The 25956-nt window shown below is 39.5% G+C and overlaps 1 protein-coding gene across 1 annotated transcript in view; it reads right to left on the bottom strand.

Annotated features, from left to right (window-relative positions):
• Positions 1-7434: 7434 nt before the first annotated feature.
• Positions 7435-25956, bottom strand: part of crtac1b (cartilage acidic protein 1b) — a 42372-nt gene continuing 23850 nt past the window's right edge. The window contains exons 8-14 of the mRNA XM_062995185.1: positions 24698-24780; positions 21122-21222; positions 19414-19582; positions 12612-12757; positions 11423-11465; positions 11135-11275; positions 7435-8001 (exon numbers count right to left, since the gene is read on the bottom strand). Of these exons, the coding sequence (XP_062851255.1) occupies positions 7898-8001; positions 11135-11275; positions 11423-11465; positions 12612-12757; positions 19414-19582; positions 21122-21222; positions 24698-24780 (787 nt within the window). The 3' untranslated portion in view covers positions 7435-7897. The remainder of the gene's footprint in view (positions 8002-11134; positions 11276-11422; positions 11466-12611; positions 12758-19413; positions 19583-21121; positions 21223-24697; positions 24781-25956) is intronic.

Raw genomic sequence — 25956 nt, 5'->3', positions numbered from 1 at the left:
ACATTATAAAGTACAAAGTACTTTACAAAGTATTATAAAGTACACATTAATAAAGTACTCAATCAATCAATCAATCAATCAATTATAGCGGAAAAAAATAACAGTGAAAACAAAAATTGGCCACCCAGAGTCTCCGTAGATTGTACGGCGGTTATGCGTTGATACTTAGTTACTACTTAATTCGAAGTCATAGAGGAGCTTGCTGAACTACAAAGCATCTGATAACAACCGATAGCACTCCAGGCATGGTGGGTTCTGCAAAAAGAGTGATTGCGTGCATCTATAGAGAAATGAGTGACCGCGGCCACTCTCTTGCGATCGCCATACATTGCCTGATCCAGGCACAAGCACTGTGTTGCAAATCAGTTAAGTGGAATTCTGTTATGAAAGTCGTCGTGTCGTGTTAATTTCATTAAAGCTAATGATTTTAACCACAGGTAGTTTCAGGAATTATTGTCTGAGCTGAATGCTGCTTATAAAGATGTGCTTTACCATACTGAGATCCACTGGCTGAGTCGGGGGCGAGTTTTGAAACTTTTTATTGATCTGCTTCCTGAGATCAACGCGTATATGCTGTCCAAAAGCAAAACTTTAATTGATTTCCATGCTTCTCTTTCCATTGAGAGCTATCTTAAGCTCAAAAAACATGCACTCAAAATGACAACCATTCTGGAACACCTATGTCCGTGAGCAGACTTTTTCAAGGTTAAAACACCAACCAACCAATCTCCAACCAGATCCAGACTCACTGATCAACACTTGCATCACCTATTAAGACTGGCAGTAACAAACATGGAACCTGACGTTGACTGTCTCGTCAGACAAAAGTAGACTCACAGTTCACACTGATTTTTGGAGAAACACTGTATGAGGTAGGATAATGGAAATGATTAAAAATAAATAACATATCTATCATCAGTGGTTAAGGTACTGGACTAGTAAACAGAAGGTTGCCGGTTCAAGCCCCGCCACCACCAAGTTGCCACTGTTGGGTCCCTGAGCAAGGCCCTTAACCCTCAATTGCTCATCGTGTTCCGCTCACTGTGTAAGTCGCTTTGGATAAAAGCGTCTGCTAAATGCTGTAAATGTAAATATCTGCATTATCACTATGCACTACAATAATACGTAGCACAGACAGTACATCCAGTATACATAGTAAATAGTTTTTTTTGAATGTTTACTTTTTCACCTGCGGTCCGGCCCCCCAAAAGACTGAAGAACAGTGATCTGGCCCTTTGGTTAAAACCAGAGCGGTAGAGAGAACAGAGTGGCGACACTCCCATAGGGAACCGTTGGAAAGGGGGCGGGACATTTTTTCTGCCCAGCTTCCGGGTTGTGGAGCTCTGTATAGTTCCAAACAACCCATAGAGCCCCATTCATTTCCACTACTTATCAAACATTTTTAGCTGTATGTTGCTTTGTTTTAAAAAAATTATGAATTTAATGTCATTAATATACTTAATACTGTTATTGTTTAGCATTTGCTCAGCACTAAATGTTACATGTTTATCTTAATTAATAGGTATAACCCAATTTAGCTTAGTCAGTTAAGCTTAATTAATGACACACGAGTCTTTTCACCTAAAATGAGTTGATTAATCAAGAGTCTTGTTACAGAAATGATCATAAAACATTAGAACCACAATAAATCATTATACTTTTACTTTCATACTTAAGTACATTTGAAGGTAAATTTAGTTTAGTACTTTAGTGGAGGTAAAGAGTATTTTTACTTTTACTACTACTTTTACTGGAGTAATATGTTACCTTGGATATCTCTACTTTAACTCAACTACATGGTTTGTCTACCTTGTCCACCACTTACATTAGACAAAATGAACTAGTGCATATTCATAATGAATTCATTAATGTATTACATGTAGGAATCAATTATTAATCACTCATGAAATAAGAGATGAATGAATGCTTTTTCATGTACCTGCACTATAATGTTTTTGGTACGGTAATGTGTTTATCAATCTGTTCATTCAGTGCAGGTAAACCTTATGAATCCAGCACATGACTTAGTGTTTAGCAAAAATGATTATTATTATGAATCCTCAGGAAAGTGAAGGGAGATTAGTTTATGCAAAAAACAAAACATAAAAAACTTTAATGTCTATACTGTATATTGTCTCTACTACTTAAGGATATCGCATTATGTAATGTATGCTAATATAATGTACTGTGTGTTAACAAGAACGACCTATTAACAAGTCATTATAAACATCAATCTTCCACTTTATATACCAAATTGACATTAAAGCAGATGCAGTAAATGTAAACGCAGTTGAAAATACCCAGAAATTGTACAAATGTTTATTATTTGCCGTTTAATATTTCATTTACTGCTGCCTGTCCCATTTGAGAACATGACAGCGCCGGGTTTGTTTGGAACTATTGAGGGTTACATGAACCACGTGACCGCGTAGCGGCGAGATCAAGGAGTGTCGCAACTCTCTCTATCTACGGCTCTGGTTAAAACGTTTGAGGACCCCTGACCTACGGCATGGGTGACTTGCATATGTGTGTAGGTACCACTGACAAAAAGGCATATATTGGAATTTTAGTAGAATTTAGTAGTAGAGTCTCTTATTAAAAATGTGTGGCACATCATAAATAAGATAGTCAGACAGTGGCACTCATGGACCGTTTAGCAGCTAAAGTCATGTTTTATTTATTATTTATTTATTAGGATTTTGACGTCATGTTTTACACTTTGGTAACATTCATGACAGAAACGGTAGTTACTCATTACACAAGATTCATCAGTTCACAAGTTTAATGTCAAACACAGCCATGGACAATATTGTATCTCCAATTCACCTCACTTGCACGTCTTTGGACTGTGGGAGGAAAGCGGAGCTCCCGGAGGAAACCCACACAGACATGAGGAAAACATGCAAACTCCACACAGAACCTTCTTGCTGTGAGGCGACAGTGCTACCCACTGAGCCACCGTGCCACCCCAGTCATGTTTAAGCAATAGTGGGCAAAAAATTATCTAGCAAAATTGAAAGGCAGTTTTAGCCTAATGGCTAAGGTACTGGACTAATAATTAAAATTATGCTTAGACAATATAATGTCACAGTACTGTAAGTCGCTTTGGACAAAAGCATTTGCTAAATGCAGAAAAAATTTAAACAAATGGATCCTGATATTTTTAGGGCAGTTGTAGCCTAGTGGTTAAGGTTATGGACTAGTAATCGAAAGGTTACTGGTTCAAGCCCCACCACTGCCAGGTTGTCACTGTTGGGCCCTTGAGCAAGGCCCTTAACCCTCTAGTGCTTAGACAGTATATTGTCACAGTACTGTAAGTCGCTTTGGATAAAAGTGTCTGCTAAATGCCGAAAAGTTAGTTAGTTACCAAATGGTCTAAAATGGTGATTAATATGAAAGATAGTGTAACACAGAGGTAAACATGGTTTTATAGCAATTTACAATTTTTTGTCCCCCTTTTGATTTGCTGGCTAAATGCCCAGCACTGGCCAGAGGAAAACACCTAAATAAACTGGTATTTCAGTGGTATGAGCTCTGTGTTCCGCTCGCTCTGAACTGTGAGAGACATAGCTTATGGCTCATTGCAGCATTTCATATTTCTTGGCCTTTCAACCTACCAACCATTCAAAGGGCCTGACCCAGCCTTTGGAATCTAATGTGGCATTCAAAGACAACAAACAGACAGCGACCTCACATCAGGGCCTGGTTAAGTCTGGCTGGCTTTTCTCACTGAGATCTAATCTCTTCCCACACCCCTTTCATTCTTTACCATGCTACTCTGTCTACATGGCAAGATCTGGAATGTAGACCAACATTGTTAGAAACCCAACAACGTCTTCTTTTGTTTCTTTGTTTACAAAATTCATAACATTTTCATAACAATAAAATCTGTTTACAGAAAACTCTAACCCGATCTCATTGGACTGGATATTCTGGTAAATCCAAATGCTTGATGTAAAACCCAATACTCATAATACAAGAAACCGGTAACGTTTACTTTTTGCGCATAAATTAAAGTACTTGTGTAGCAGTGGCGATTTCTCTAAGACTGCAAGGGAAGCTCAACTTCCCCTAAAATGTCAAAAATTAAATGGTCAAATATGTACAGTTGTGTTAACATTTCATTGACTACAAATGCGTTAGAACACGTTCATCTCGAAGACGAGTTCCTTCAGAATCAGCTACTTATCACAAATCGACTGACTCGATTTTGTTAACTTCTCATATACCCGTAGCGTCAATGCATTTGCCCGTAGAAGCTGAGCGTCTATTCACTTCAACAGGACTGCATGGAACGTTTTTTTTCATTGCTTTGAAACTCACCAGTCATTGGATAAATAACACGATTTTGTCCCGCCCCCGGATGCTGAGCGTCTCTGGGGGTGAATGGAGCTGTGGGCGGGTCTGGACGCGGAGCTTCTGCAAGATGATTGGAGGATCAGTCGAAAGGCTGAATCTCGTTTTGATTGACAGCTATTTTGAGATCTACACCGTCACTTAATCACTGGGAGCTTCAGTCCCATCGCAGATTTTGTGAGTGAAGTCGAAAGACAAACTGCAACCCATTTCTTGATATTTGCTTGGTGAAATTACTTGACCATTTCCATTGTTCATTGTGTAAATGAAACACACTCATAGTATTTGTTTCAGTTTAACATAATTTCAACATTTCCTTGTTCGAGTTCAGGCCATTTTCTTGAAAAGGAACGGAGGGCAGAATTTATGTACTAATAAATTGACAAATTTTATGATGTAAGCCGACAATGAGCTTCCCCTCTTTGAAAGACCAGCAGCCACCACTGTTGTGTAGAGGTACCAGGCTAAAGCTGTCCAAAGTCATAATTCTCACTGTAAGTTCCATAGACTTCAGTAGAGAAACAGGTCATTTCTTATAATCATTAAAAATTCAGGGCACTCAGGTGGCACAGCGGTAAAACGAACTAGCACCCCTGAGCTGACATCTCAAACTTGTGAGTTCAAATCTCTGCCCTGCTCTACATGAACAATGATTGGCTTGTCTGTTGGGTTGGATAACTGATGCAATTACGACCTCTGCTGGCTGATCAATGACACCAGCACAGAGACAAGCTATAAAGGAGATCAGTGCGTGACTCTCTGTACACAAAACTGAGCCCCATATGAACTTGCCTCTTGCAGGTACGTGTCGGAGGGGAATGTGTTAGTCACGGCTCTCCTAGGTCAGGGAGTCAGCAGATTGACAGAGGGGATTCTTCATAACTGATACAATTACGACCTCTGCTGGCTGATCGATGGCGCCTGCACAGCATATATATACTGTGATCAGTGCATGAATCTCTGCAAAACTGAGCCCCATATGAACTTGCCTCATGCAGGTGAAAAGAAGCAGTCGGTATTGCACACATGTCGGAGGGGGCATGTGTAAGTCACAGCTCTCCTCAGTCAGGGAGTCAGCAGATTGACAGAGGGCATTCTTCATAACTGATGCAATTACGACCTCTGCTGGCTAACTGATGGCGCCAGCACAGAGATGAGCGATAATGGAGATCAGTGGATGATTCTCCATATGCAAAACTGAGCCCCATATGAACTTGCCTCATGCAGGTGAAAAGAAGCAGTCGGTTCTGCACACGTGTCAGAAGAGGCATGTGTTAGTCACGGCTCTCCTAGGTCAGGGAGTCAGCAGATTGACAGAGGGGATTCCTCATAACTGATACAATTACGACCTCTGCTGGCTGATCGATGGCGCCTGCACAGCATATATATACTGTGATCAGTGCATGAATCTCTGCAAAGCTGAGCCCCATATGAACTTGCCTCGTGTCGGAGGGGGCATGTGTTATTCACAGCTCTCCTCGATCAGAAACAGAAGTCAGCAGCAGTGAGAGAAAGCAAAATGCAATCGGGTAATTGGATACGATTGGAAATAAAATGAAATAAAAAAAACTAATTCATTAATTTAAATAGTGGTAACAAACAGCTTTTAAATTAGTAAATGCATGTAACAGTCTTGCTTGCAGTGTATGGCTTTATTATTTAACAGAAATGTGGAGAAATGTTTGTACTTTGCTTTATTTGGACCCACTAAATGACTCAAGCTAAATGAACATGAATAGAATCTAACACTGTGATTGATTACAACTTTGGTAATAAGTGTGCAAAGTAATCATCATCCAAACACTTATTTTATGTAATGAGGCCCTGATTAACTATTATTCATCTCACATAATAAAAAAACAGTGGAAAAACAGTAATCAGATGAGGTTTTTAATTCTGTCTGTCTGCCAAATACACACCTCCAAATACCCGCCAGACCTATAATAAGAGCATTCTCTTTATGTTATGTGTTCTTAATAAAGAGGCCAGTTAGTTTAACCAGTAAAAAATGCACCTGATACACATACTACTATGTACTACACAACACACACTAACACACCACCACCATGTCAGTGTCACTGCAGTGCTAAGAATGATCTACTACCCAAATAATACCTACTTTGTGGTGGTCCTGGGAGAGTCCTGACTATTGAAGAACAGCATGAAAGGGGGCTAACAAAGCATGCAGAGAAACTGATGGACTACAGTCAGTAATTGTAGAACTACAAAGTGCTCCTATATGGTAAGTGGAGCTAATAAAATGGACAGTGAGTGTAGAAACAAGGAGGTGGTTTTAATGTTATGGCTGATCGGTGTATATCTGAGCAACACATAGTACCATGTAAGTGTCTTTGCAGTGCTGAGAATCTTTCCACGACCAAATAATGTCTAGTCAGTAGAGGTTCTATGTGGTTTCCTTTTGATAAAAAATTGTAGTTAAATGACCACTCAGGTGGCGCAGCGGTAAAAATACGCTAGCACATCAGAGCTGGGATTTCGAATACATCGTATCAAATCTCAGCTCTGCCATCTGACTGGGCTGGGTGGCTACATGAACAAGGATTGGCTGTTGTTCACAGGGTTCCTCATAACTGGTGCAATTATGACCTCTGCTGGCTGATTGAGAAAATAATGCTGATCAGGGTGTGGCTCTCCGTGCACAAGCCCGTTCCGCATATGAACTCGTGCAGGTGAAAAGATGCAGTCGGTACTGCACACGTGTCGGAGGGGGCGTGTGTCAGTTGCGAAGCTCCTCAGCCAGAAGTGGAGGGTTGTATCAGTAGAGGTGAAGCGTAACGCAGTCAGGGTCATTGGATACGACTAGATTACAGGAGAAAATTGGGAAGAAATTTGCACAGAGCAACAAATGATCTACAGTTAGTAATAGCATTCCCACAAAGTTAATCTCCACGGTAGGTTTAGCTTATAAAGTAATCAAATAATGCACTTAACTGATAGGCAGACCTAGTAAAGTGCTCGCTTAGTGTATGTGTGAAACAAAATGCTAAAATTTAATACAAATGACACCACAGATGTGCACATAATTTTACTAGTATAAACACCAGCACTTGATTGTTTGTGTTTTATTATTTTAATAAATTGCAAGCAGCATTTACCCAAAGCTCTCTTCTTAAACATATGTCCATATAATATCTTATCACCACAACCAAATAAAAAAAAAAAAAACAATAATAAAAAAACATCAAATTAGTGCATTATAGACTATATATTAAATGATACAGCAATTTATTACATATATTTTAATGCTTAAGCTTCTTGTAGTCATTTTGGCTTTTGCTTTTTACTTTAAAAAATATGAAGTTTTTTTTTTTCAAACCTCCTGTAGCTTCCTCTGGGCATGCACCGTGTCTACTTTACATCGACTGTATCTGAAATGGAATGGAGTTGCAATAGTAATAATTAGAAGACAGTTGGGAGTCCATAGAGAGTTCATTACACAGTTGACTCATACGTCTTGGGACTGTCAGTGCACAGGTGAGAAGGTAAAATTGTCACATGAAAGAAGAGAGCGAACAGTGTGTCAGGCAGTGAGTAGGACAAGCAGAGTTAGAGAAAGTGAGCAGAAGTGAGAAGGCCAAAGTCTGAAGGCAGAAGATCTATTTCCCTCAAAATATGCAACTTGAGCTGCAGGCAGAAAGCACAAAAAAGATAGAAATAAGTGTACATATTTATACACACATATATACACCAATTAGGCATAACATTATGACCACCTTTCTAATTTTGTGTTTGTCCCCCTTTTGCTGCCAAAACAGCCCTGACCCGTCGAGGCATGGACTCCACTAGACCCCTGAAGGTGTGCTGTGGTATCTGGCAACAAGATGTTAGCAGCAGATCCTTTAACTCATATACAGTGTATCACAAAAGTGAGTACACCCCTCACATTTCTGCAAATATTTCATTATATCTTTTCATGGGACAACACTATAGACATGAAACTTGGATATAACTTAGAGTAGTCAGTGTACAACTTGTATAGCAGTGTAGATTTACTGTCTTCTGAAAATAACTCAACACACAGCCATTAATGTCTAAATGGCTGGCAACATAAGTGAGTACACCCCACAGTGAACATGTCCAAATTGTGCCCAAAGTGTCAATATTTTGTGTGACCACCATTATTATCCAGCACTGCCTTAACCCTCCTGGGCATGGAATTCACCAGAGCTGCACAGGTTGCTACTGGAATCCTCTTCCACTCCTCCATGATGACATCACGGAGCTGGTGGATGTTAGACACCTTGAACTCCTCCACCTTCCACTTGAGGATGCGCCACAGGTGCTCAATTGGGTTTAGTCCATCACCTTTACCTTCAGCTTCCTCAGCAAGGCAGTTGTCATCTTGGAGGTTGTGTTTGGGGTCGTTATCCTGTTGGAAAACTGCCATGAGGCCCAGTTTTCGAAGGGAGGGGATCATGCTCTGTTTCAGAATGTCACAGTACATGTTGGAATTCATGTTTCCCTCAATGAACTGCAGCTCCCCAGTGCCAGCAACACTCATGCAGCCCAAGACCATGATGCTACCACCACCATGCTTGACTGTAGGCAAGATACAGTTGTCTTGGTACTTCTCACCAGGGCGCCGCCACACATGCTGGACACCATCTGAGCCAAACAAGTTTATCTTGGTCTCGTCAGACCACAGGGCATTCCAGTAATCCATGTTCTTGGACTGCTTGTCTTCAGCAAACTGTTTGCGGGCTTTCTTGTGCGTCAGCTTCCTTCTGGGATGACGACCATGCAGACCGAGTTGATGCAGTGTGCGGCGTATGGTCTGAGCACTGACAGGCTGACCTCCCACGTCTTCAACCTCTGCAGCAATGCTGGCAGCACTCATGTGTCTATTTTTTAAAGCCAACCTCTGGATATGACGCCGAACACGTGGACTCAACTTCTTTGGTCGACCCTGGCGAAGCCTGTTCCGAGTGGAACCTGTCCTGGAAAACCGCTGTATGACCTTGGCCACCATGCTGTAGCTCAGTTTCAGGGTGTTAGCAATCTTCTTATAGCCCAGGCCATCTTTGTGGAGAGCAACAATTCTATTTCTCACATCCTCAGAGAGTTCTTTGCCATGAGATGCCATGTTGAATATCCAGTGGCCAGTATGAGAGAATTGTACCCAAAACACCAAATTTAACAGCCCTGCTCCCCATTTACACCTGGGACCTTGACACATGACACCAGGGAGGGACAACGACACATTTGGGCACAATTTGGACATGTTCTCTGTGGGGTGTACTCACTTATGTTGCCAGCTATTTAGACATTAATGGCTGTGTGTTGAGTTATTTTCAGAAGACAGTAAATCTACACTGCTATACAAGCTGTACACTGACTACTCTAAGTTATATCCAAGTTTCATGTCTATAGTGTTGTCCCATGAAAAGATACAATGAAATATTTGCAGAAATGTGAGGGGTGTACTCACTTTTGTGATACACTGTACGTAAGTTGCGAGGTGGGGCCTCCATGGATCGGACTTGTTTGTCCAGCACATCCCACAGATGCTCGATTGGATTAAGATCTGGGGAATTTGGAGGCCAAGTCAACACCTCAAACTTGTCGTTGTGCTCCTCAAACCATTCCTGAACCATTTTTGCTTTGTGGCAGGTTGCCTTATCCTGCTGAAAGAAGCCACAGCCGTCGTACGTCGTACGTGTCAAAGTAACATCCACATGGATGGCAGAACCCAAGGTTTCCCAGCAGAACATTGCTCAAAGCATCACACTGCCTCTGCCGGCTTGCCTTCTTCCCATAGTACATCCTGGTGCCTTGTGTTCGCCAGGTAAGCGACGCACACGCACCCGGCCATCCACGTGATGTAGAAAAAATTTGATTCATCAGACCAGGCCACCTTCTTCCATTGCTTCATGGTCCAGTTCTGATGCTCACATGCCCATTGTTGGCGGTGGAAAGGGTCAGCATGGGCACCCTGGTCTGCAGCTATGCAGCACCATACGCAACAAACTGTGATGCACTGTGTATTCTGACACCTTTCTATCAGAACAAGCATTAACTTCTTCAGCAATTTGAGCTACAGTAGCTTGTCTTGTCTTTGCTCCCCACATGCATCAATGAGCCTTGGCTGCCCATGACCCTGTTGCCGGTTTACCACTGTTCCTTCCTTGGACCAGTTTGATAGATACTGACCACTGCACAAGAGCTGCAGTTTTGGAAAGGCTCTGACCCAGTCGTCTAGCCATCACAATTTGGCCCTTGTCAAACTCGCTTAAATCCTTACGCTCGCCCATTTTACCTGCTAACACATAAACTTTGAGGATAAAATGTTCACTTGCTGCCTAATATATCCCACCCACTAACAGGTGCCGTGATGAAGAGATAATCTGTTATTCACTTCACCTGTCAGTGGTCATAATATTATGCCTGGTCGGTGTATGTAGTAATAATACTGCATATACGTATATGCGTATCTGGGTTTTTTACAGTCCATCATCAACTGGGATTAAATAGGCTATAATGATTTCCCAGCATATTGCGTATTTGTGGCCATGTTCTCAGTGAAGCTTAGAAAAGTGAGGCTGGACAAAGAAAGCACAGACAAGTTTTAGCTTGCAGAGCAGAAACAGGAATAATCAGTGTGTAAGAAAGCTGTGGGCAGTTATATTCTGGCAATAATGTTCCATCGCTTTGAGTCTAAAATTAAATACAGTTTTTAAAGACTAAAAGTAAATTCACAGTTTTCAGGCTTGTTTTTTTCTGTTAAGAAAGTTTATATAGTTTGCCATATTATACTCACCCACACATGCTGTGCCTCGACCGTTGGACTCAAATCCCTGGTTGCACTTCTTTGCACGGCACTTGAAGCTCCCATAAGTGTTGGTACAGACAGGACGCTCACGAGGACACACAGAGGGAAACTGTGTACACTCATCCTGATCTGGGAATTGTAATAAAAGAAGGATTGTACTGTACATGGGGGACAGGAGATCTACGATTTTCTGCAGCCAGGTGGCCACAAGTGACAACACATTATACAGAGAAACAAAGTCACACAACAAGGGATTTAAAAGATGATTAAACTTACCAATGCATCTGCCATTTTCATTTAAAACCAATCCATGTCCACACTGTAGAAGAATAAGATTATTAGTTACTGGTCATGTCATTAAATAAATTGATTAAACATTTTAAACATTTTATTTTATTCTTATTATAATTATAATTATAATAATAATAATTATTATTATTATTATTATAATTATTATTATCATTCTTATTATAATTATTATTGTTATTATTATTATTATCATTCTTTTCTTCTTCTTCATCTTCTTATTCTTATTATACTTCTTCTTCTTATCATTATTATTCTTATAATTATTGTTATTGTTATTATTATTCTCATTATTATTATTGTTATAATTATTATCATTATTATTATTATCATTGTTATCATTATTGTTATTATTTTTATTATTATTCTCATTATTATTGTTATTATTATTATTATTATTATCATTATTATTATCATTATTATTATTCCCATTATTATTATTATTGTTATTATTATTATTATTATTATTGCTGTTGTTGTTTTGTTGTTGTTGTTGTTGTTATTATTATTATTATTATTATTATTATTTTATTATTGGATATAAACCACCTCAGGTCTATTTTTTTATTTTTTATTTATTAGTGTTTTAATGTCATGTTTTACACACTTTGGTTACATTCATGACAGAAACGGTAGTTACTCGTTACACAAGATTCATCAGTTCACAAGTTTTAATGTCAAACACAGTCATGGACAATTTATTGTCTCCAATTCACCTCACTTGCATTTACATTTTCATTTTACATTTTCAGCATTTAGCAGACGCTTTTATCCAAAGCGACTTACACAATGAGCGGAACACGATGAGCAATTGAGGGTTAAGGGTCTTGCATGTTTTTGGACTGTGGGAGGAAACCGGAGCTCCCAGAGGAAACCCACGCAGACATGGGGAGAACATGCAAACTCCATACAGAAAGGACTCGGACTGCCCCACCTGGGGATCAAACCCAGGACCTTCTTGCTGTGAGGTGACAGTGCTACCCACTGAGCCACCGTGCTGCTCCCAAGTCTATTTTTGCACTGTATGAATGAGTTTGTGATTATATGTGAATTGCTGTTGCAATACTGCCATCTTCCTTTTGGAATTAAAAAAGTAAACAATAATCAATAAATCAATCACTTTACTTTGCTGAAATAGTATAGTATAATTCTCCCACACCTCAATCTCTGGTGATGGGGTCACCTCCTCTTCAGGCAGTGGGTAAGCGATCTCCATAACCGTGTTGAGGTCTGTAAGCTCCAATGGCTTGGCCACAGAGTGTCCATCTGGCCAGTACACCTCCAAATTAGTGGCCACATCTTTTCCTGGAGAAAAACATTGCAGGAAAAAAAATATCAGGACAAACAGTCTGCCTTTGTACAGTAACTTCCACTTAGGAATTGGAGACACAATGAATGATTTCTTCTCTTTAAGCACAGGTCTCAATGGAAAAAAGGCCTCCCAAGAAGCTCTTTGGCAAAAGCCAGGTTGAAACAGGCTGAGGTTTGGCATTGGTGCTGTCGGCTCTTAAGAAATGCACAAGAATCTGCTTGGCTGTAGCTGTGCTTAGCACTGTATGCAGTAATGCATGAACTGCCCTGACACAATTGAGTACCTGTCACTCATGACTAACAGCATGTAAGAGAGGTTTATGGAACCGAGAGCCAGTGGCATAGCAGGTAATGTTCCACGGTAGTCATGTGGAATTCAAAAACAAACAGTGGTTTAAAATTGTTCTTTTTAGAGAATCAGTCAAGATGGTTTATAAGTTCAAATGAGGTGGTGTAAATTATATTATATTAAAGGTAAATAGTGTATTATAACAGCCTTTTACTTTTTTAAAAAATTATAACAACATTGTAATATTAGATTAGTAAACTAAAGCTGAGTTTGAGTCCCATGTCAGACTTAAGATAACTCATTTGTAGTTGGACAAACTGGATTTTGTTATGATAAATCTGGTTTTAGGAACTAATTTTATTAACTACTGTGTATTTATTATAGGCCTTTTTTGTATTTATTGTATTTGTTTTTATCTGTACTGTGTATACTGTATTATCTTGCTATTATCTTGTTCTGTGTTGCACCCTGGTCCTGGAGGAATGTTGTTTCATTTCAATATGTATTTCACTTCAATACGTACTACGATATGATTTTTTCCCGATTTTTTTAAACAAAATGAAATTGAAGACAAATTATTACAAATTTTTTTAAAATAATTTTTCCCACTTTTCCCCCCAATTTTCTCCCCTAATCTAGTCGTGTCCAATTACCCTGAATGTGTCCTTTATACTGATTTGACCCTTCACCGCTGACTGAGGATGCCTTTCAACTGACATACAAATAAAGAAAGTATATTCACATAATTAAATTTGGCTGGAAAATCCTCCTGTCTGGCAACTTTTGAAGTGCCGTCAACCAGGCGAGGTGATTAGTGCCAGTGCCCTCTGCTGTTTAAAGTGAATATCGATTCATCTTAAATGAATAACCGATTCGAATCTTGGCACATGTGCACCGATTTTTAACTGTCTTGTGGTGCATCCTTACATCCCTAATTGTGGGTCTTCAAAAAATATGAAAAATCTGCTGGGACAAAATATACAACTAGTAACTTAGGTTATTATATTTGATTAATATGATTATTTTGTCACTATGATTGACTGCAGCTGATGATTTCTCTCTGCCCAAACAAACAGGGTTAATCTGACAGCACATGTTACAAGGTACTTTACAGGGCCATGTGATCTCTTTCTCAAAGTGAGAAAAGAAAACTATGATACGAGGAAATATTCAACAAAAAACACAATTAAGACTGTCTAGAGTCATGCACCAGGCTTAGAAATGGTCATTCCAAACAGCATTAAGGTTATATCAAACACAGTCATGGACAATTTTGTATCTCTAATTCACTTCACTTGCATGTCTTTGGAATGTGGAAGGAAACCGGAGCTCTCGGAGGAAACTCACGCAGACACAGGGAGAACATGCAAACTCCACACGGAAAGAACCCGGACCGCCCCACCTGGGGATCAAACCCAGGACCTTCTTGCTGTGAGGCGACGGTTCTGTAAAGCAAGCTTTACTGTTGACAGTGTCATAATAACTACTGGACAATTATTCATTCATTCACTGTCTGTTTTACCACTGCTTTATTCTATTCAGGATTGCGGTGGGTCCAGATTACCAGGCAAATGGAAGGAAACACCCTGGACAGATTGACAGTCCATCACAGAGAAAAAAACAAAGCTTCTAGAAGAAACCCACGCAGACATGAGGAGAACATGCAAACTCTACACAAAAAGGACATAGACCTCTCCACCTGGAAACTGAACCCAGGACTTTCTTGCTGTGAGGCGCCAGTACTACCCACGACCTACATCACAAAAATTAAAAATCTAAGTTGCTGTATATGTTGCTTTATTTTTATCAAGCAGATTCTGTCATATTTGTCATATTTTTATAAACCTGTAATCATTCAAAAAAATATATATATTATTAATAAAAATATATATATTATTTATAATATATTATATATATATTTCATAATGTAATATATATAATATAATACAGTATATATTTATAATTTATATTAAATATATATTATAAATATATATCTGCCATCGTGCGGCACGGTGGCTCGGTGGTGTCCGGGTCCTTTCTTTGTGGAGTTTGCATGTTTTCCCAGAGTCTGAGTGGGTTTCCTCCGGGAGCAACGGTTTCCTCCCACAGTCCAAAAAACATGCAGTCAGGTTAATTGGAGACACTGATTTGCCTTATAGGTGAATGGGTGTATGTATGTGTGTGTGTGCCTGCCCTGCGATGGACTGGCGCCCTGTCCAGGGTGTTACTGTGTGCCTTGCACCTATTAAAAAAGGTGGGATAGGCTCCAGCCATATCCCCCCACCCCCCAACACGACCCTGATTGGATAAGCGGTTAAGAAAGCGAGTGAGTGAAATCTAATACAGTGTACAATCTTTGATTTAAACTGTGTTTTACATAGGTATACTATAAAGTAGGGTTTATGTTTGAAAATGTGCTGTAAATAATTAAGACAAATTATTATGAGTGTAGTTTGGGGTCCCTCACCACCTCTTAAGAACTGGTTGAAGCCACAAAATGTAGTTTGTGTAACTGATTAATTATTATTACAACCACTATTCTACTGAGATGCTCAACTACTGGAATAATTTTCTTTAAGATTTAAAGTCCATCTAAAAAAAGACAAATAATTGACTGCAAATGTGCTTTTAGGCATCTGCTGATGAAGGAAAATCCTGACATTCTGCCAGTGTTACTCTATTCAATTTACGCTGTTCACCACCCAGACTGCTGGCAGTTCCACCAACTTTGGCTAGCTGGCTAAGCAGTTGGTATGACATGTCCGTAATTTTGGCAGTACATGATAATCACCGGAGAAATCATCCAAATGAAACAAAACACAGCTAAGGAAGAATGAAGGACTTCAAAGAACAAGACATGAGAAAGTATGGGGAAACTGATCAGCCGCATGCAGCTCCCATTTCCTTCCATTCCACTTTTCAGTCAAGCATGGAGAGATTCTTTGAGTGCCTTGCCAGTCTTTAATTAAAGCAACATTTCTTAGGTAAACAGATCTGCGGGGGCTCTTGCCAGGATTTGGTCTGACTCTCCAGGTGGCCTTCAGAAAATGAAACAATGTTTTTTTTTTGTTTGTTTTTTTACCTGCAGTGGCTATAGATGTTTAAAGCGAATTATAGTTCTTAAATCTTTTTTTTACAAATACAGTGGAAGTAGTTGGAGAACAGATATAGAAACAATGTCATCAAAGGAAGTGTACCATATGCCTGAGAGAAGCGTGGCCATGACTGAGATCTATAAAGCTATTTACTCCACAATTAAAAATTAGACATGGGTGACATCCATGCTGACCAAGCAGGACAATCATTCATGGTTCTGTGTCTTTCATTTGTTACCTTGTTTTGTTACTTGGTCCACTTTATATGCGATAATCCCCTTTTCGTTTGTGGCTTTTTATTCTGCTTTTTATTTTATTTGTGGTATTGTTCTCCCTTGGTCAAGCATTTTGCACCTCATTTTCTTTCCTGCAAGTGCGAGGCTTTACCTTATTAAAACATTAAAACTAGATTTCGAGATGGAGGCTAAAGACAGATTAAAATTGGACTGCCTTTTAAACTATAATTAATGCCTGAAGTCCTGAAGTCCTGTTTTACCCCTACATTACACAGACACAGTGATGTCACTGGTTCAGATCTGACATAACACAGTCAGCCATAACATTAAAACTCATTGTCCATTTTATCAGCTCCATCTACCATATAGAAGCACTTTGTAGTTCTACAATTACTGACTGTAGTCCATCTGTGTCTCTGCATGCTTTCTTAGCCCCCATTTCATGCTGTTCTTCAATGGTCAGGACCCCCACAGAGCAGGTATTATTTGGGTTGTGGATCATTCTCAGCACTGCAGTGACACTGACATGGTGGTGGTGTGTTAGTGTGTGTTGTGCTGGTATGAGTGGATAAGACACAGCAGTGCTGATGGAGTTTTTAAACACCTCACTGTCATTGCTGGACTGAGAATAGTCCACCAACCAAAAATATCCAGCCAACAGCACCCCGTGGGCAGCATCCTTTGAGCACTGACGAAGAACTCAAACAGCAGCAATAAATGAGCGATCGTTTCTGACTTTACATCTACAAGGTGGACCAAATAGGTAGGAGTGTCTAATAGAGTGGACAGTGAGTGGACACAGTATTTAAAAACTCCAGCAGCGCTGCTGTGTCTTAATCACTCATACCAGCACAACACACACTAACACACCACCACCATGTCATTGTCACTGCAGTGCTAAGACTGATCCACCACCCAAATAATATCTACTCTGTAGTGGTCCTGTGGGGGTCCTGACCATTGAAGAACAGCAAGAAAGCAGGTTAAAAAAGTATGTAGAGAAGTAGATGGACTACAGTCAGTAATTGTAGAACTACAAAGTGCTTCTATATGGTAAGTTGCTGATAAAATGGACAGCAAGTATTGAAACAAGAAGGTGGTTTTAATGTTATGGCTGATCAGTGCATATTCTATTTAAAATGAGCCAAGAGTAACCGTTTCCCTTTAATGTTCTAAAATTAATTAGCATTACAAATATGCAGCAAAAACTACAATTTTTTGTTGTAGTTAAAAACTAGAAATTATTAAATTCAAAAGCCAGCTTAGTTTTTTAGATGTTTGTTAAATATATTGATCTTGATGTAAAGTTAGATACCTTTCATAATTTATAATTAAAAATGTATCTGTTTTGTTTGCATTGTGGTAAATTGGATGTGCAAGTACATGTGAAAGGATGGGATGTGGGGTCAGGGTGTAACCAAGCTGCTAAACTGAAATAAAGAGGGTGATTATCTGACTATTTAGGTAAAAGAAACAATTTAGCCAATACATAACTGCATCTAAAGTGACTCCCAAGTTTTTGTCAGTGTAGGAGCTGCAATCTTTAACTTGGCAGCCAATCAAATACCCCAACAGCTATTCCAGGAACCATTATATGTAATAACTAGCCTTCTTGTCTCCTGATGTAATTTATTGGGTTTCAGCCCAACACCATACATACATACTCCAGAAGCAAGTCTGGCTCTTCCCAAGAACATGTCCTCTCATATTTACAAGTCATCAGGGTAATGACGTTGCCACTGATGGAGAACATTTAGATTTTCACAGCATATTTAGGTCATGGTTAGTGCTTCCAACTGGCTGCCTAGCGATTCTACAAATCAGCATGATGGTTCCTTGATGAATCGCGAAGGCCATGCTTCATAGAGCATCTGTAACTGAGCTACAAAGAGGAAACTTTATCCCAGCTACAAAGAGAAAGAGCGATTTCATGCTAACCACCGGCTCTGCACCTGTACACAGGTGTCCAGCTTATCACTGACATTCCACTAAGTAAGGATATTAAAAAAGTGTCCATTATATTCACGATTGTGTGTATACATTAAGTCACATCTAAACACTGTTATTAAGCAAATAAAAAATGCCATAATGTATCTAAAAAACAACTAATAAGTACATTGATCAGCCATAACATTAAAACCACCTCCTTGTTTCTACACTCACTGTCTATTTTATCAGCTCCACTTACCATATAGAAGCACTTTGTAGTTCTACAATTACTGAGTGTAGTCCATCTGTTTTTCTGCATGCTTTGTTAGCCCCCTTTCTTGCTGTTCTTCAATGGTCAGGACCTTCACAGGACCAACACAAAGTAGGTATTCTTTGGGTGGTGGATCATTCTCAGCACTGCAGTGACACTGACGTGGTGGTGGTGTGTTAGTGTGTGTTGTGCTGGTATGAATGGATCAGACACAGCAGCACTGCTGGAGTTTTTAAACACCTCACTGTCACTGCTGGACTGAGAATAGTCCACCAACCAAAAATATCCAGCCAACAGCGCCCCGTGGGCAGCATCCTGTGACCACTGATGAAGGTCTAGAAGATGACCAACTCAAACAGCAGCAATAGATGAGCGATCGTCTCTGACTTTACATCTACAAGGTGGACCAACTAAGTAAAAGTGTCTAATAGAGTGGACAGTGAGTGGACACGGTATTTAAAAACTCCAGCAGCATTGCTGTGTCTGATCCACTCATACCAGCACAACACACACTAACACACCACCACCATGTCAGTGTCACTGCAGTGCTGAGAATGATCCACCACCTAAATAATACCTGCTCTGTGGTGGTCCTGTGGGGGCCCTGGCCACTGAAGAACAGCATGAAAGGGGGCTAACAAAGCATGCAGAGAAACAGATGGACTACAGTCAGTAATTGTAGAACTACAAAGTGCTTCTATATGGTAAGTGGAGCTGATAATATGGACAGTTAGTGTAGAAACAAGGAGGTGGTTTTAATGTTATGGCTGATCAGTGTATATTACTGGCTACAATTTAAAAAGCAGTTGAAGAAGAAATACAGCACATACCAAGCCCAAAGTGAGCTACAGGTTCCATCTCACACAGATATCCAGAACCTCCATCGATGATACGAGTGTGAACACCATGTTTTTTTGTATAGACCACCACTTTGGCACCACGAGCGTAAGCCCCAAACTTTGTGCGTGGTATAACACGGAGCCATTTGTTTGATGAACCCTATAGGAGCAAAAAACAAAAATATGAAAATTACTAGAAAAATGTTAACTGTATTTAGTATAGCAGTATACAAAATGGCACAGCATGGGTGACCTGAAAGTGTGTACATGTACTATTGATTCCACTGAGAAGCGTATATTGGGTTTTTAGAGACGTATGTCTTTCCCTGAAAGTACATTGTTATTTCAGCAAGACAAGGCCAGGCCTCATTGTGCAAGGGCTACAAGAGCATGGGTTGGTAGACACTTATTTATTCATTTATTTATTAGAAGTTTAACGTCATGTTTTACACACTCTGGCTACATTCATGACAGAAATGGTAGTTACTGGTTCACAAGATTCATCAGTTTAAGTTTAATGTCAAACACAGTCATGGACAATGTTGTATCTTCAGTTCACCTCACTTGCATGTCTTAGGACTGTGGGAGGAAACCCATGCAGACACGGGGAGAACGTGCAAACTCCACACAGAAAGGACCCGGACCACCCCACCTGGGGATCGAACCCAGGACCTTCTTGCTATGAGACAACAGTGCTACCCACTGAGCCACCGTGCCACCCCAGTTGGTAGACACAAAGTGCATGTGGTTAACTGGCCTGCCTCAGATGAAATCTGTGTCCTATTAAAACTGTATGCCAACGGAAAACCCAAACTGCTAAGCAGCCAAAGGTTCGTGTCAAGCAAGATTAGTCCAAAATTACACTTGCTAAACTTCAACAATTAGTAATAACAGTATTGTCAGTTCCCAAACCAACCCAAAAAGTGTAATTAATACGATATGTGATGTAACTTTTTTTGCATTATAAAAAAATGTCCCAGCTTTGTAGTTGGGATAAAATTTTCATGTGTTTAAAGTACATTTTCCATCCAAACAGAGTGCTGTGCATTTCTCATCCAGCCACAGAACATTGAACACTAATCTAATGTTAGCAATGTATCAACATACAGTATTTTTAGAAGGCAGTGTTTTTCTCTGTAGCATTTTTTTCATTAGCTTCAGTTTTGTTGGTGTTTTTCTTGTAGTGGATGCATAGAGATTTTGTATGCAATTGTATTCTTATTCATATTTTACCATTTTTATTTTAACTTGTCTTATAAAGCACTGATAACGCTTTTTCCAGGTTTATACATCTTTACTATTCTTCTTCTACAGTTTTGTAAAGAGCAAATGACAGAGAAGCCAGGTGTTACCTTGCACCTACAACGTTAACATGTAAACCCAACTGCAGGGAATTAAACCAAGCAGAACCTTACTGGTCAAAAATCTAAATCCAGATCCAACAGACGAGCTACTGTAGCTCAAATTGCTGAAGAAGTTAATGCTGGTTCTGATAGAAAGGTGTCAGAATACACAGTGCATCACAGTTGCAGGGCTGTTTTGGCAGCAAACAGGGGACCAACACAATATTAGGAAGGTGGTCATAATGTTATGCCTGATCGATGTAAAACTATCCCTTCTTTTTTTTTTTTACACCACAATATCATTTAAGTATTAACAAAAAATAAATAAAAAACAGAAGTAGTAATATGATACTCACTTGGCTCACTTGGTACACAGATATTGGCTGTGCTGCACTCTCACCGTGTGTCACCAGGAGATCCAACTGCCCGTCTCCATCAAAATCAACAACAGCAGCTCCTACAAGACACCATATGGTTGTTGGGATTTTCTTCTCATTTTTGACTTTGTGTTTTTCAGCCACAGCGATTGCAAACAACTGCTAATCAATTATATAAAGAAAATGATATGCTTCCAACTTTTCTAGGAGAGGCCCTTTCCTCTTTTAGAATTACTGTACCTCTGTTTAAGGTCTATAAAGCAAGGTCTATAAAAACATGAAGAAAAGCTTGATTTAAATAAACTCCAGTGGCCTGCACAGAGCCCTGACCTCAGCCCCACTGAACAGCTTTGGAATTACTTGGAACATCAACTGAGGCTTTCTTAATCATCATCACCCAGCTATAAAAATGTTTTTAATTATTATTATTATTATTATTATTATTATTATTATTATCATTATTATTATTATTATGTTATAGCTGAAAAGATCACAAAGACAAAGTCTATTTTAATATTTGTTATTTTTAATATAACAAAATTAAGGTCAAAAAAGCTAATGGTCAGGTGTTCAAATACTTTTGGCCTTACAGTGTATTAACACCTAAAATGCAACAGTAATTCCACTGACATGTCAAGAAATCAGAAGACACACAATACTTTAACATGTTTACTGTAAAGTTTCTGCAAATATGGCAACATTTGCCAGGTCAGGTCAAGTATTCATACAAAAATGATTTAATCACCATCCAATCATTTAATCACCTAAAACACATACATGTACATGATATGTCCCCAAGTATACTTTCCTCAAACATAAAGGACATAAAGTGTATACATACACTGATTAGCCATAACATTAAAACCACCTCCTTGTTTCTACACTCACTGTCCATTTTATCAGCTCCACTTACCATATAGTAGCACTTTGTAGTTCTACAATTAGTGATTGTAGTCCATCTCTTTCTCTACATGCTTTTTTAACCTGCTCTTACCATGTTCTTCAGTGGTCAGGACCCTCACAGGACCACCGCAGAGCAGGTATTATTTAGGTGGTGGATCATTCTCAGCACTGCAGTGATACTGACACGGTGGTGGTGTGTTAGTGTGTGTTGTGCTGATATGAGTGGATAAGACACAGCAGCGCTGCTGGAGTTTTTAAATACCGTGTCCACTCACTGTCCACTCTATTAGACACTCCTATCTAGTTGGTCCACCTCGTAGATGTAAAGTCAGAGACGATCGCTCATCTATTGATGCTGTTTGAGTTGGTCATCTTCTAGACCTTCATCAGTGGTCAAAGGACGCTGCCCACCAGGGCGCTGTTGGCTGGACATTTTTGGTTGGTGGACTATTCTCAGTCCAGCATGACGGTGAGGTGTTTAAAAACTCCATCAGCATTGCTGTGTCTTATCCACTCATACTAGCATAACACACACTAACACACCACCACCATGTCAGTGTCCCTGCAGTGTTGAGAATGATCCACCACCCAAAAAACCTGCTCTGTGGTGGTCCTGTGGGGGTCTTGACCATTTAAGAACAGCATGAAAGGGGGCTAACAAAGCATGCAGAGAAACAGATAGACTACAGTCAGTAATTGTAGAACTATTGTAGAATTGTAGAAGTGGAGCTGATAAATTGGCCAGTGAGTGTAGAAACAAAAAGGTGGTTTTAATGTTATGGCTGATGGGTGTACATGTTCATGTTCGCTCTTTATTTTGGTGAAGGATTTATACGGTAACTTTAGAAGATAATTCATGCAGTTTATTTATTTAAACTGACTCAATAAAATACCCTGAATTTATAAATGAAATTATATAATGACCCTCCATTAAGTAATAATGACTTAATTGCAGATGGTAATTACTGCCAATGTGTCTAAAATTACAGATTATGCTGAATTGAAGCGGCTGCGCAAACACAGCAGAGTAGATCTTCAATGCCACCCACTGGTGTACAAAGGACATGTCAATACACCAGGATAAATGGTTCATTTTGTTCAGATGGTTAGGATATGTTTATAACCTCAGTTTATAATTTGTTTGACAGTACACCTTTTATTAGCTAGAGTAGATTAGATTATAAAGTCAATTTATTTGTTGAGACATTTATTATGTCTCAACAAATATGATTAATGGGACAGTGGTGGCCTAGTGGGAAGAGCTTTGGGCTATCAGTTGGAAGATTGTCGGTTCAAATCCAGGCCTCTTGAGCAAGGCCTTTAATCCTCTCGACTCCAGGGGTGCTGTACAATGACTGACCCTGCTTTCTGACCCCAGCTTCCAAACAAGCTGGGAAATGCGGAAAAAGTAATTCATTGAACTGTACACATGTATCTGTATATATGACAAACAAAGACGTTCTTTCTTCTATTGTAGGTCAAAATCAATTTTACTTTGTAGTCAACAACAGTGTGGCAGTTATGAAACATTTTTACCCACTTTCATGTTGAAATATCAAAATATGCTTTGCCCTCTTTTATCCTTACTTTGCATTGTCCATGGTCTAGCTCCACATATAAAATAATTATAAACAAATTCAATTGTAGATTTACTGGCAATCTGATTAAGAAAGTAAGCTTGATTTAAAATAATATACTGTACATATATATACTGATCAGCCGTAACATTAAAACCTCCTCCTTGTTTCTACACTCACTGTCCATTTTATCAGCTCCACTTACCATATAGAAGCACTTTGTAGTTCTACAATTACTGACTGTAGTCCATATGTTCTTCTACATACTTTTTTACCATGCTTTCACCCTGTTCTTCAATTGTCAGGACCCCCACAGGGCCATCACAAAGCAGATATTATTTAGGTGGTGGATCATTCTCAGCACTGCAGTGACAATGACATGGTGGTGGTGTGTTAGTGTGTGTTGTGCTGGTATAAGTGGATCAGACACAGCAGCGCTGCTGGAGTTTTTAAATACCGTGTCCACTCACTGTCCACTCTATTAGACACTCCTACATAGTTGGTCCACCGTGTAGATGTAAAGTCGGAGACGATCACTCATCTATTGCTGCTGTTTGAGTTGGTCATCTACTAGACCTTTATCAGTGGTCAAAGGACGCTGCCAATGGGGCGCTGTTGGCTGGATATTTTTGTTTGGTGGACTATTCTCAGTCCAACAGTGACAGTGAGGTGTTAAAAAACTCCATCAGCACTGTTGTGTCTGATTCACTCATACCAGCACAACACAAACTAACTGCTTCTATATGGTAAGTGGAGCTGATAAAATGGACAGTGAGTGTAGAAACAAGGAGGTGGTTTTAATGTTATGGCTGATCGGTGTATATAATATTATTTTTTAATCCTCCCACAAACATGAGCCAAAGAAAACAAATACACCCTGGACAGTGCTACAATCCATCTTTAATCCATTTCACGCATATGTTCACTTACTCACACAAAAAGGCTGGGTAAAATTAAACCCAAGTCCCCATGACCCATGTTTCCCCAGGCCATCAACTTCATCACAGTTCCACCTGATCTAAAAAAAAAATCTAATAGCATTTTTGGCTCTACCTGTTAATGAAAACACACATACCTGTTCCTCTGCCTTGTGGCTCAGCTGCATCGCCAACATTTAGCTCCTCTATCTGTGGGTCTAGATGTTCCCTCCGAGACACCCTGCAAAGCCATGAAGCAATTTTATGTACTTTCAATACAAACAATTCAATTCAGGGGTCATTAGAAATATTCCTTACATATTTTCCTGTTCATAGTGATCCTCCCATGCTGATTCAGTTAAGAAAGAGAATGGATAACATATTTGTATGCCAGACAACCTTTTGTACAAAGAAATAAAACATGATTTACTTGTTTTAGTTTTCAGAACTACACATGGTGCAGTTGGAAAGCAGAGTTTGGATGACATGGCTTCTGTAGACAACCAGAATGGAAATGTTTTGCTTATGTTCAGAATTATTTTAATGGGAGTTTTGGAAAGAGGTGCTTAAATAGAGACGGGGGAGCTAATTACCCATTAGGTAGCTCTGCAGGTTGGAATGAAGCTAGGCTGGATTGTGGTTTGGCCTGATTGCTGGGCACTAGGACAGAGTTTTTCCAAAAATGTTTCCTACTTCATTTTTAACTACACTTTGTCTTTGTGACATTTGTGACATGTCTTTGTGAAAACATTTTCCTGTTACTTTATCTTATTTTTTATGTTTGTATTACTTTTTATCAATGTCAGTTAAGCTTCTAAAAGTCAAGGTAAAGGTTTCAATAAAGCTGGCACCCTATATCATCAGAAAAGTGAAACATATTTACATTTGTTTTCAAACCCTATTTCCGGCACCCAGGTGGCGCAGCGGAATATTCCGCTAGCACACCAGCGCCAAGATTCTGAACTCCTGGGTTCGAAATTCAGCGTTGTCACTGATCGGCTGGGCACCATCTAGCGGCAGTGCCTGCGGGAAGGGATGACCGGAATATGTGGAAGGAACGCAAGTCATCGGAGGCGTGAGCAGCAATATACCCTCCTCAACTGCATTCCCAGCAGCGGAACACAAAATTGACTACACTAAATTGGGAGAAAATAGAGAAAAGCGCATAATATATATATATATATATATATATATATATATATATATATACAGTGTATCACAAAAGTGAGTACACCCCTCACATTTCTGCAAATATTTCATTATATCTTTTCATGGGACAAGACTATAGACATGAAACTTGGATATAACTTAGAGTAGTCAGTGTACAACTTGTATAGCAGTGTAGATTTACTGTCTTCTGAAAATAACTCAACACACAGCCATTAATGTCTAAATGGCTGGCAACATAAGTGAGTAC

This window comes from Trichomycterus rosablanca, chromosome 5, assembly GCF_030014385.1.
Source record: "Trichomycterus rosablanca isolate fTriRos1 chromosome 5, fTriRos1.hap1, whole genome shotgun sequence".
In the NCBI taxonomy this organism is placed as follows: Eukaryota; Metazoa; Chordata; class Actinopteri; order Siluriformes; family Trichomycteridae; genus Trichomycterus; species Trichomycterus rosablanca.
The sequence above is the reverse complement of the archived record's forward strand: the minus strand, read 5'-3'. Positions and strand labels throughout refer to the sequence as shown.